This window comes from Zingiber officinale, chromosome 3A (assembly GCF_018446385.1).
Source record: "Zingiber officinale cultivar Zhangliang chromosome 3A, Zo_v1.1, whole genome shotgun sequence".
Lineage (NCBI taxonomy): Eukaryota > Viridiplantae > Streptophyta > Magnoliopsida > Zingiberales > Zingiberaceae > Zingiber > Zingiber officinale.
This window is the reverse complement of record NC_055990.1, coordinates 22,340,654-22,354,071: the sequence shown is the minus strand read 5'-3', so window position 1 is coordinate 22,354,071 and position 13,418 is coordinate 22,340,654. Positions and strand designations below refer to the sequence as shown.

The window sequence follows — 13,418 nt, the reverse complement described above, 5'->3', positions numbered from 1 at the left end:
ACCTATGTATATGTAACTGGGACAAAGGATTCCCTATACCATGTGCTCAAGCCTCACTGTCCTAAGGTAACTGTTGCTGCCTTGTGGATTGTATAGTTGTTTTGTTTGTGATAGATAACATGGAAATGTATAATTACCTTCTCTTTTGTCCATGGTCTCTCCTTTGAATGCAAGGATATACCAACCCAAATAGGAAGAAAGCAGAATTCAATGGCAGGTCAAATTGTCATTCTCCTAAACACATTGATCATAGTCCGCCAAGTTCAATGTCATCCACTTGAGCATGGAAGGTGTTAGGCTGTGGAGATAATATTTTTTTTATGTGCTAACCATTATTCCAAATGTTAGTAGTCGTCCGTGATTTACCTCCTCCGTGTTGATCCTGGGACGAGTTGACAGGAACACTAAAGGCGAACGTATTCGCCTTTTACCACAACAGTGTTAAGATGTGGAGATGGTCCATAGTTGATTGACATGATCACTTCCAACAAATACTCTTGTTGCTAAAAGCTCAACAAGAGTAACTAGATGTCTCAATGATTTTGTCACGGTCACCTCCAACAAATTGTACAAGATCTATTCAATTGGATTAAACTAATCTCAAATTAATTAGAATTACATAGAGTAAATCATTATTCAAATAGAAATAGTATATTAACCAACACTTAAATTAAATCAACCACATAGCACACATTTACTTAGCTTATAATTACAATAAGTCAAAGCAAGGCCCAAGATTGAGAGGTTGACAATTTACGACTGTGATGATAAATAATTTCCTTATTGAAACCAAGTTATTTTGTAGGCTACCTTTACATAGGAAACATTTTCATTTACAAATGAATTTTAAATATTTGAAGGTCATAATCAATCTCGTAATCTCACGTGGCTCTCTTGCCTACTCATAGGTCTTTAGCTTCATTGATCTAGGAACTAAGCCATCTAGGGCACCAAACTCATTTCATAACACTCGACGATTAATAACATAGTAGTAAAGTATCTTTTTAGTTTTCAGACATCGAAAAATGAAATTTCAGTTTCAGCGAATTAACGGATGAATTTTTTTTAATGTACAATTAATCTAAGAATGTTGAACTAATAGGTCGTTTGTTGTGAACACTTTTTAATTTATCCGATGACACATGGAAAAGATTTGTAGGTCAGGATGATAACTCTCAGAATATCTAATATCAACTTAGAAAAATATTAAAAGTATTAACTTGTCCAAAGCTTTATCACTTGTTATAGACCACCACTCATTGAATAGATAATCTTCCTTATCACATTAGCAAATCACTCCCTAAAGTCCTCCAAAATCCCCTCCTAAACTCCATTCTTTATTGGACTTAAAAAATTCAATATTTTTTAAAAAATATATAAACAAATTTAGAAGATTATTTGTAGTAAATAATATTAATTTGATATAAATAATAGATTTTTAATGTTACGAAAGATCTTTATATTAAAATCATTAATTTTTAGTTTATTTTTATTTCATTTTTTCTTGTTTTGTTATAGTTAGATATAAAAAATAAAAAAGTATTTTTTAAAAGATTTTTTTATTAACCCTTTAGTTGCTTTGAATTTTTATTTTTTTATTAAAAGTCCAAAATCAAAAAATAAAAATATAGATAAATTTAGGGAGTCATGAGTTTAATATTATAAAGTTGTTATCAACGACTTTTTATGAATTTTTTTAATAAAATAATTAAGTTTTTATTTTTTTTTCTATTCGGTTATTTTTAATTGGATTTTGGTACGATTTAGTTTGGTTTGATTTAAATAAAATAATAATATTTTTTTTTACTTTAATTTAGAATTGAAATACATAGAATATTTAGAAAATTAAATACGACTAAAAAATTATTTTTTTGAAAAATAAATGCTGATGCGACAATGGTTGATTGGTTCGATTTTATTTGATAGAAAGAAAAATTAAAATTTTATTTTAATTTAGAATTGCAATAGATGGAAAGGATATCTTGAGAATTAAATATATCATTCGATAAAAAAAATAAAGTATAATGAGTTTTTGGAAAAAAAAATCAGAAAATTGGATATGCCTTTTAATAGTGCGAAAATGGTAAAAGCCTTTTGAATAATTAGTTTGATATTTTTAAAAAGAAATATTAATATTCTTCCTTTAATTTTTTTATTAAAATTCTAAAAAAAAGATAAATTTATGAGAATATTATGAGTTTAATAAAATATTTTTAAAAAAATGATCGACGTAAAGTTATCAATCATTTTGTTTAAAATTTTTTAATGAAAGAATTAAGGGTGAACTTGGTTTACATTTTTTATTTTCTAAAAATGTGTGTTTTAAAAAACATGATGTTTGATTTATATTTTCTATGTCTATTTTCTAAAAAAAAAAGATAGTATTTTATAAAAAAATAGAGAATGATTAAAATTTATTTTCTGTTTTTTTAGAAAACGCATGTTTTTTAGAAAATGAAAATAAAAAACATACAAATCAAATACATCATAAGTTTTTTTTAATTTGATTTGGTTCGTTTCAAACACTTGATTTCTGTCTTTCCTTTCCGTTCGACTAAACTTAGGACAAAGCTTGTGATGCGATGATAAAAGATGATCCACCAAGTTATTGAATTTTTTGATGTCTTCCTTCTCTTGGTCAATTGGATGCTTTCTCATCATTTCTTAGTAAAATAAATAAATAAAGTATGAGTTTGTGGCAAATTGATTATGATTTTTAAATTTTTAAATATATTTTTGATTTTTTTAAAAAAAATAATGAATTGAAACTTTTCAAATACACAAATCCCACCGAATTTTAAAATTATCTAATCGCTTAACTTTTTCATTGTAGTCTTTTTCATTATTTTCTTTGTCTATCTTTTCGGTTTAAAAATAATAATAATGAAGTTATAGCCAAATTAGTCTATCAATTATTTAGAGATGATTTTTTAAAAAAAAATCCGTAAAAGCAATAAGTAGCCCGGCACTCAAATCGAACGTTCTATAAATTAATTACATCGGATAAATGTCCCTGTTGAAAATTAATCTTAAATAATCGTATTTGTGCGGCTCATGTCTTACCACTTGCGATGCCTCTCCCAAGAAGGTCAAGACCTAACTATAATTTCATGCTCAAGTGTCATAGGGAAAATCATGACTAACTTAGTTGCGTTTAGATCAAATCATTCAAGTAGCTAGCTCGGTCATAATTTTCCAATCACCTTCACTACCTAATTAAGGGAAGCCGAATCCTTTGGAGCACAAAGTACAATTCAGATCATGAATCATTTCACTCATAGGTGGAAATTCATGGATCCTACCTGTTATACAAAGAATTTTTTAAAAAATAATGTGTCATTTAATAAGTTTGGAAGTAGAATATATAATTTGGATATTGGTTGAGTGCATTATTTACTCTTAATGGTTGCAATTGTCAATTATCTATTAATACAACAATTTAACAGGTATTTTATTTATGCCATTTTATAAATAAAAATTACATAATAGTTAGTAATCAACTGCAAGCATAACATGGTTTTTTTATATTAAAAATATTTTGAAACTAATTTCCAACGACCGTTGAGAAACATCGACCGTAACTCGATTAAATTACAATTTCTGAAATGAGTGTCAAACGGTTTGGATAAGCAGTCGGACCGGTGATGGGCCCGTTAATGAGTCAAATATGGGCCGGATTTGTTTAAGCCTGACAAATCAGACCAAACGAAATTTGTAAAAAAAAGTTGATTTAAATTTATCAGAGCCAGGTTTCGATCCTGGGACCTGTGGGTTATGGGCCCACCACGCTTCCGCTGCGCCACTCTGATTTGTTGAATATGATAAGAAATGAATATTTAATATATTATTTTCATAACTAATGATGCAGACACAGAAAATTCAAATCTTCTAGTAATTAAGAATGATAACTACTATTAGACTAGAGAGATTGTATATGATTTACCAATGGTAGAAATCTATATATATATAATATTTTAGATATTTAAATTAAGAATTAATAAGAAAATAATTATAAGTTTACCTAACGAGTCGGTAAGAAAACATACGGTGACAAAAAGTGAGACATATGACAATTGGCTATGGGAAAGCATTAATGAGGCTTAATTAAAAGGTATGAACGACGTGCTCCATCATAATGAGCGGAGATTTGCATAGTCATCCTTAAATTGTGATGGCGTCAGCAACCATCAAAGGGTAGTCATCCGAGAAAGTGTCGAGAAATGAAAAATTTACTAAATGTTATCGTCAACCATCCCGATCGGCACAATACTCAAACTAAGACATAGTCGAGCGGTGACTATAAACCCATGTCATATGATAGTCGAGCGGTAGATTTAAACTCATGGAAGCAAGTGGTAGTTGAGTGGCGCGTCTGAGCCTAAAATGTCTGATAGGATGTAAAAGTCACCCAAGACACTTCTTGTCCAGTCAGTCGGACTTCTGACCTCCTTCGACTAAACTTAAGAAGAAGTCTTGTGATGCGGTGATAAAGGAGGGTCCACCAAGTGCGGGTCAAGGGCGGAGATAACGACCAACATGGAGGTCAAAGTCAGAGCAGTCAATGCCAGAGAACCAACAGGCTCACCAAAGGTAGGTCGAGCGAAGGTCTACTATAGTTGCTGATCAGGCATGAATTGCCCGATCGACAAGTGGCTTGTCTGAGAGGAATGCACGGACAGCCAAGAGCATTATGATTAGAACATCGATCAGATGCTCATTACGAAGTGGAGGAACGCTAAGGCGACCAGAGCGCTAGTCCGGTCAGGCAAAAATAATCAATCGAGCCAAGGGATTATGGAGAAACTCAGCTGAGGTCGACAGGGCGGGGATCCCCGGCCGAGCGACTCCCCCGCTCGGCCAAACAGTGGAACCCCTTTCATATCTCTCAATATCCCTTTGGGAGATAATGTCGTTGACAACGAGGCATGGTCAATAGATGGATCATACGACGGAAGCTTATATTGTCTCATCAAGGATTTGCATGTCCTATTAAGATATGATATCAGAGATATTTTCCTGATAAGCCGTTTCATAAGACGGTTACGGAAGCGTGTCAAAATAAATGAACACACAATTATTTTATCAAGCCAACAATGGCAAAATAGACCGCTCTCTAGATTTTCCACCGTAATAGCCATACAATAACAATTGAACAACCCCAAGGAGAGCTCCGATCCCATTTGGAATCTATGGGAAAAATAAATAAATAAAAATAATAATTAGAATCAAATTTATATCGCTGAACTTAATTAAGGAAAAGATATTAGGGTCCTTGGAAAAAAAGTGAAATGATTGATCTTCTTACATATATGAAGAAGTCATGCAATAGCATCCCATATACAAAGAAAGACAGGCTCATCAAGGTGGTGGCAAGGGATAAGTAGAATGGCATGAACTCCACACTTCTAGTCCTGATCACCAAATTCTGAAAAAAAAAACACAAAATGGACTAGGGCATGGTTAGGGGAACTACAAGAAAATGGTGAATTAATGACCGATTTAACCACCAAAATAAAATTTAATCAGCTGAATAAAATTTTCAATCGTAAATTATGAAAGCAGTTTTATAATTGCGATCGAGTAGATTAAGTAGGGTTAGCTAGATGTGTGGACATACGATGATAAATAGGGGAGAAGCAAACATGGAGATGAGTGAAGCCATGCTTAAGTATCCAACAAAGGTCTTTCGGTTTAGAGGGTCGAAGAACTCCAAACTGACGTAAACAATGGCGATAAAAGTGCATAGGACTCCCATGAACATTGCTATCATTCTCAACTGCATGAACAAATGAAATCAAGACTAAGTATAGTGTTTTTATCATGAAAATTTGGTTTCAAATATTACTTTACCCAATAAATTTAACTAATTGAAAGATTGAAATACTATGTGCAACTTTAGTTAAGCATAATTATCTCTATTCTAATGTTAAAATATCTCTTAAGTTTTTTTTATTATTTTGTTTAAATTTATATTTAATAATATAATTGTCTGTGAACAAGTTTGAGCTTCAAATATTTTTTTTTTAAAAAAACCCTCATTCAAATGAATAAACTTAAATAATTGAATAAAAATGAAATGGATATCCATTATTTGCGTTTTCATAGATTGAGCGCCCAATTTCTGATTAAAATCAAATAAGTCCCTATTTAAAACAACCTATTCAAAATATCCTTACATTATTTGATGATTCCGTTGTGTAGAAGATAGAAACTAATTTCTACAATATGTAAAAATTAATTTCTACAATATATTATCTAATCATTCGGATGTGTAGAAGTTAGCAACTAGTTTCTACAATTATAGAAGTTAGATATTAACTTCTACACATTATAGAAGCTAGTTGCTAATTTATAGCACGGTAACTTTATATCATTTTGATTTACTTATTTGAATGATAACTTCAATAAAAATAATATTTTAACGAGCAAAATAAATAATTAGAACTTTATAACAATTATTACATTTCAAATTAATATTATTTGATCATGATCAACTGGGTATAAACTATCATCTAACTTCTACAATGTGTAGAGCTAGTTGCTAGCTTCTACAATGTATAGAAGCTAGTTGCTTGTTTCTACAATAATAATTTTATATTATTTAATTTTTATTTTTCTAAGTTATAATTTGATTAAAATAATATCTCAACTAGCAAATCAAACAACAAGGACTCCATGACACTGATTATATTTCAAATAAAAATAATCTAATCATGATTGAATGTATAGAAGTTAGCATATAGTTGTTGGGTATTTCCAAGACTTATGCTTTTAGTCGTTGGAATTATACTTGTTAAGAAAAAACTCTTATGACAATGGGTACAAGACTTCTCCTATTTATACTAGTCTATGCTTCAACTAGTTCTATGTACTTGCAACATACATGTATCTAAAATTAAATGAAATACATGCTTTGATTACTAGTTCATGAATCTTAGTCATGAATCCTATTTATTCTAGACATTCATGCATATGTCTTGTACATTCATTTATGGAAAAGCATTAATCTTCAATACTCCTCCTTAATGTTTTTCCCTTGATCAGATCATGTAATTCGAACATGATTTCGAAGTTGCTTGATTTTTCCTGAGCTAACTGCTTTAGTAAAACCATCCGCTAACTGCTCGTTTGTGTTGATGAACTTCAACTGAATTTTTTTATCACTCACGAGATCTCGTATAAAATGATGTCGAAGTTCAATATGTTTCGTCCTTGCGTGAAAAACTGGATTCTTTGTCATCGCAATAGTAGAGTTATTATCACACAAAATTGTTGTAGGGGCCTCTTACTTTTGCTCAACATCACTTAAAATTCTTCGTAGCCAAACAGCTTCACAAGCAGCATCGGTGGCTGCAATATATTTGGCTTCTGCTGATGAGAGTGATACCGTCTTCTGCTTCTTAGATACCCAAGAAATAATTTTCGAACCCAAGCAAAATATATATACGGATGTACTTTTGCGGTCATCGAGTGATCCAGCCCAATCGCTATCGGTATATCCAACAAGTTTATTTTCTTTTTCTTTGACATACTTGATACCAAGCTTTCTTGTTCCTTGAAGATATCTCAAAATCCTTTTAGCAGCTGCATAGTGTAGCTTGCTTGGTTCGTGCATAAACCTTGAGATCAAGCTGACAGAATATACAATGTCAGGTCTTGTATTTGTCAAGTAGATCAATGAGCCGACTAAGCTTCTGTATATTTTTGCATCAACTTTAGCTGCTCCATCATCTAGCTGCAACTTCTCATTAGTTGCCAATGGAGTTGAGATTGATTTGCAATTGCTCATTTGAAAATTTCTTAATACTTCGTCAAGATATTTTTCTTGAGACATAAAAATCTCTCCTTTGGATTGTCGAACTTGAATCCCAAGAAAATACTTCATGAGACCCAAGTCTGTCATCTCATATTCTTTCATCATAGCTTCTTTAAATTCTTTCACCATATAAGGATTAGTACCAACATATATCAAGTCGTCGACATAAAGGCACACAATTAGAAAATCTTGCGCACCTTTCTTTACATATAATGATGGCTCATTCCGACTTTGTTCGAATCCTTGTGATCGAAAATAATGGTCAATCTTGCTATTCCAGGCCCTTGGTGCTTGCTTTAAGCCGTATAGTGCTTTCCGAAGCCGGTAAACTTTTTCTTCTTTTCCTTCGATAACATAACCTGTCGGTTGCTCCACATAAACTTCTTCCTTCAAGTCACCATTGAGAAACGCGGATTTTACATCCAATTGATAGACCGGTAACTCCAATTGTGCTGCAACAGCGAGAACAATTCGTATCGTCTCCATGCGAGCAACTGGTGCAAATGTCTCTGTGAAGCCAACTCCAGGTTGTTGAGAATACCCCTTTGCTACTAGACGAGCTTTATGTTTGTGAATTGAGCCATCTTCCTTGAATTTTGTCTTGTAGATCCATTTAACCCCGATCACATTTTTTCCTTTAGGAAGATCTATGAGCTCCCATGTTTTGTTTTTTTCAATGCTGATAATTTCTTCGTTCATTGCCTCGTGCCATACTTCTTGATTTTCAGCTTGCTCATAAGTTTGTGGCTCATATGTAAAAAATGCGACATCACAAGAATCATATATGTCTCTTAAGCTTCGAACTTTTCTTACAGGGCTTTCTGACTCTGGATAGATATCTCTATTACTTGATGTACTTGCACCTTCACTTGTGTTTGATTGATCAATCATCTTTGGTAAAAAAATAGGCGGTGTTGGCTGAGATACAATCTTCTCTTTATCGCCCCAATTCCACGACTGCATTTCATCAAAAATAACATCTCGAGAAATTATGAGTTTATTTGTCCTTGAGTCCAATAATCGATACCCTTTGGACTGGTCGCTATAACCGACAAAAATAAGTTTTTCTCCTTTTTCATCAAATTTTTCTCTTTGCTGAAATGGAATATGAGAATATGCGATGCAGCCTAAAACTTTAAAATTATTCACCTGTGGCTTCCTCTGAAGCCATGCCTCATATGGAGTCTTATTTGGAACCGCTTTTGTTGGTGACCGGTTCAAAATATACACAGCTGCATTTACAGCTTCTGTCCAAAATGATTTTGGAAGTCCTTTACCCGCCATCATGCTACGAGCCATCTCCACTATGGTGCGATTTTTCCTCTCGGCGACTCCATTTTGTTGCGGGCTGTATCGAACTGTCAACTGCCTTTGGATCCCCTTCTCTTTGCAATAATCCATGAAGGCATTTCCAATAAATTCTCCTCCACGATCTGTGCGAAGAATTTTTATTTTTCTCCCACACTGATTTTCTACAAGTCTCTTGAACTCCAAAAATTTCGGGAATGCTTCTGACTTTTGGTTGAGTATGTAGACCCACATCATCCTGGTGTAGTCATCCACGAATAAGAGAAAATACTTGTAATTGTTGAGAGATGGAGTTTGCGTTGGTCCGCAAATATCTGCATGTACCAACTCGAGAGGGACTTTGGCTCTATAAGATATTTTTGGAAATGGTAGCCGATGCATTTTGCCGAAAATGCATCCTTCACATGGTTTATCTTGGTATGGAAAATTTGGAAGCCCAAATACCATTTTCTTTTTTTTTAGTAAATTTAAACCTTTGTAGCTCAAATGTCCATACCTCAAATGCCAGATCTTATGATCTCCATCCGTCATGCTTTGAAGTGCAACTTTCTCGGCTAATGGCAAGTTTAGAGGAAATACTTTATTCTGACTCATCTTAATTCTTGCCATCGTGAGTTTCTTCTGCTTGTCAATAATGACACAATGATCATTATTGAACTCCACCTTGTAGTTTTTCTGCAAGAGCTGGCCAACACTCAATAAATTTTGAGTTAATTCCGGCACATAAAGGACATCTTTGATGATATTGTCTTTCCCTTCTTTTGTCTGAATAGAAACGGCACCTTTTCCAGTAATTTTAAGTGCTTTGCCATCTCCAATCTTTACCTCTAATGAAAATGATTCATCGATATCCACGAACATCTTCTTATTTCCAGACATATGGTTGCTGCAGCCGCTGTCCACATACCAAATATTCTCAAGTTGCTGTTGAGAATTTAAGCATGAATAAAATACCTGATCGGCTTCATTTTTTTCAGAGAAGTTTGCCTCCTTTGTCTCATCCTCATCTTGAAACCAATAGTCTTTTTTTGAGTGATTTGCATTTCTGCACCTTTTGCATCTATTCCAACAACTTTGAGTGTCATGACCATTTCTTCGGCATATGCGACAATAAGAATCTGAATCTTGATTCTTGAATCGCAAGCTAGAGTTACCTCTTCCTCCTCTACCTTGACCACGAGTATTAGAATTTTAAAATCTGCCACGACCTCTTCCTTGCGATGCTCTTTGTGCCGATATGTTATTCTTCTCTTGCGGGCTGTCTTTCTCTTTTTGAGAAACATTCATTTTTCCTTGAAAAGCTTGTTCCAAGGTTTGAGTAGAGAATCTGTTCATCCTCTTTTCATGGGCTTCAAGAGAACCCATGAGTTCATCCAGAGACAATTTTAATAAATCTTTGTATTCTTCGATCGCTGCAACTATATGCTCAAATTTCGTTGGCAAACATCGTAGGACTTTCTCTATAATCTTTTTCTCTTCTAGAGTATCTCCATATCCTCGAATTTGATTTATAACTGTTAAAACTCTGGAGAGAAAATCTTGCACATTTTCGGAATCCTTCATGCCCAAATTATCGAAATCTCGCCATAGATTTTGCAATTTAATTGTGATTACCTTCTCATGGCCTCCGAACTGATTTTTTAGAATTTGCCAGGCCTTTTTTGCGGTCTTAGCACTCGTAATGCGCGGAAGAATTGATCGGCTCACCCCTTGATGCATAAAGGACAAGGCTTTTGCATCCTTCGTCTTGTTCTCTTTATGCTCTTTTTTCTGCGCATTTGTAAATGCCGCAACCTCCTCCGGAGTATGAGTAATATACCCCTCATCAATAACATCCCATAATTCGTGAGACACGAATACGGTCCTCATAAGCACGTTCCATAATTCAAAATCTTGACCAACAAAGATGGGGATACCTTGTTGGGAATATGTGAACGCGAGTTCTTGGTTGCTTGTAGACGCCATTGATAAATATGCGGGAGATATTTAGAACCAAAACCTTTCGCTCTGATACCACAAAATATGTTGGGTATTTCCAAGACTTATGCTTTTAGTCGTTGGAATTATACTTGTTAAGAAAAAACTCTTATGACAATGGGTACAAGACTTCTCCTATTTATACTAGTCTATGCTTCAACTAGTTCTATGTACTTGCAACATACATGTATCTAAAATTAAATGAAATACATGCTTTGATTACTAGTTCATGAATCTTAGTCATGAATCCTATTTATTCTAGACATTCATGCATATGTCTTGTACATTCATTTATGGAAAAGCATTAATCTTCAATAATAGTTTCTAAAAGGTGTAGCTAACTTGTAGCTTTTACAACAATACTGAATTAATGTGTATTTTTAGGATAAAATCATGTCAGATGTGCTCATTTTGATTTTTTTTTAAGGCACTAATATGATGTTTCTGATTTTTTTTAAGGCACTAATATGATGTTTTGTCTTTTTAATTTTTACTCTAAATAATTCATTAAAATTATATATATATATATATATATATATATATATATATATATATATGACCACAGGTTTTACCGTCCAAATTCTTGGACGTCTCTTATATGTCCGGGCACCTGATGCTCAGTTGAGCCAGTAAAAATTCTCTGGTCTACAAATTGCGGATTAGGAGATGATCCATTGATGAGAACTTTTGATTTGGATAAACCCCACCTATTTAAAGATGGAGTCCATTCAAATCAAAAGTCCTCATGTAATGGGTCATCCCCAATTTGCGGACTAGAGAATCTGCTCTCCAATCGAGCAACTATATTAATTTTTTTATGACTCGAGGCACCCAGGTCAACATCCTGACCCGACTCCTGGATATATGAGGGGCGCCATGAGTGTACATGGTAAAAGTGTGAAGGTTAAAAAAATTATATATATATATATATATATATATATATATATATATATATATATAATTAAAAATTAATATTTTTTCGTATATAAATCTTTAATCCATGGATATATTTCCTAAACACGTTACAATATTCCATAAATACTTAAATTTATTTTATTTTTAATTTTTTTACTAAATATTATAATCCAATTGGAAAATCTAAACCTTAAAGATAATTTTTTTTTAAAAAAATAACATACAAATTATAACTCAATTGGGAAATATGAACTCTAAAATAAATTTTTTTAAAAATATTTTAATTATTTTTAAATTCAAAATTTTAAAAAAAATAAAAAGAAAAAAAAACGCTGATAACTGCGTGACGCGCATGATATCATAACAAAATATATATATATATATATATATATATATAAACAAACCAGCTTGATAAAGGAACTAATTAAACTATAATTAAAGAACCTTTCTGGCCTGGTCGGCGTAGAAAATGAAGACGCCGACGTAGGCCGACTGGAAGACGGCGCCGGCGGAGTTGACGGTGGCGACGAGCACGACGCCGCCGACGCACGGCAGCCCGTACCACATGCAGATCAAGCAGTTCATCAGCGAGTAGACGTAGGGCGACCCCGAGAACTCCTCCGTCGACTCGTTCCCGACGATCCTCCTAAACGTCGGCCTGAACAGATCATCTAGTTAACACAATATCGCAGCTAATCAAATGAACTCCTCCTCCTCCTCGATTACTCACATCGGCGACACGAACAGAACGAAGGCGAACAAATTTCCTGGAATTATACAAATTAAAATCGCCTTCAGGACGCAAATCTTCAAGCAACTAACATGATCCTCAAAATCCAATCGCCCACCCACCTGCGATTCCAGCTGCGATGGTCGACGCAGAGTACTGATCCATTGCTGAAACCTCCTCCTCCTCTTCTCCTTCCGTCACTCTTCTAGGCCTCCTTGTTCTTATCGCCTTATTAATACATAATCAATATCTATATTTTTTTATTCGATCCTTAGACACTCCCCTTAATTAACATTTTTTAATTAAGTAAAGTGACAATTAATCTGTGTTATGAATAGCAGGATTGAAGGGCAATATTTTTGTTAATATGAAATGGGCAAAAATTAAAATAAACTCCGAAATTAATTAAGTAAATTATTAAAAGAGGGACTTAAGATATTTTATTTAGAAAATAGTTTTACTTTTAACCTTATAGTCATAATTACTATATTATATAAAAGTTACTTGATAGTTAATAAAACGGGAGGGCTCCCACCCCGTTGTCATTATGAAAGTCAGTGTCATGATAGGTGTCAGTCAAGGCGGTCAAACGCCCCTAGACCACTGGTCGATCGAATAGCATGCTCGCCCGAGTGAGATAAGGGAGACCCGATCTGAAATCATAATAGCTTA

At 33.5% G+C, this 13,418-nt stretch overlaps 1 protein-coding gene and 1 non-coding gene across 3 annotated transcripts; both read right to left on the bottom strand.

The window, feature by feature from the left end:
- Positions 1 to 3,737: 3,737 nt before the first annotated feature.
- On the bottom strand, positions 3,738 to 3,809 carry TRNAM-CAU. The gene has a single exon. It is a non-coding gene; the product is annotated as a tRNA-Met (tRNA).
- Positions 3,810 to 5,021: 1,212 nt separating this feature from the next.
- Positions 5,022 to 12,949, bottom strand: LOC122053600 (bidirectional sugar transporter SWEET2a-like). Of its 2 annotated transcripts, XM_042615619.1 has the most exons (6): positions 12,869 to 12,949; positions 12,747 to 12,783; positions 12,461 to 12,674; positions 5,618 to 5,776; positions 5,306 to 5,425; positions 5,022 to 5,187 (listed from the first exon to the last, which is right to left on the bottom strand). In XM_042615619.1, exons 1-6 carry the CDS (start codon positions 12,909 to 12,911, stop codon positions 5,083 to 5,085), a joined length of 678 nt encoding a protein of 225 aa, XP_042471553.1. In that variant the 5' UTR covers positions 12,912 to 12,949; the 3' UTR covers positions 5,022 to 5,082. The 2 variants fall into 2 exon arrangements, with proteins under 2 accessions (XP_042471553.1, XP_042471552.1); XM_042615618.1 differs by lacking the exon at positions 5,618 to 5,776.
- Between the last annotated feature and the right edge of the window lie 469 nt (positions 12,950 to 13,418).

Bases quoted from the DNA above. Each gene is read 5' to 3' on its own strand.
- LOC122053600 (XM_042615619.1), bottom strand. From the start codon at position 12,911: ATGGATCAGTACTCTGCGTCGACCATCGCAGCTGGAATCGCAG. The intron at 5,777-12,460 runs GTTCTTTAATTA...TTGTTCATGCAG, and splicing joins ACGCCGACCAGGCCAGAAAG to TTGAGAATGATAGCAATGTT. The intron at 5,188-5,305 runs GTAAGAAGATCA...TTTTTCCCATAG, and splicing joins TGCATGACTTCTTCATATAT to ATTCCAAATGGGATCGGAGC.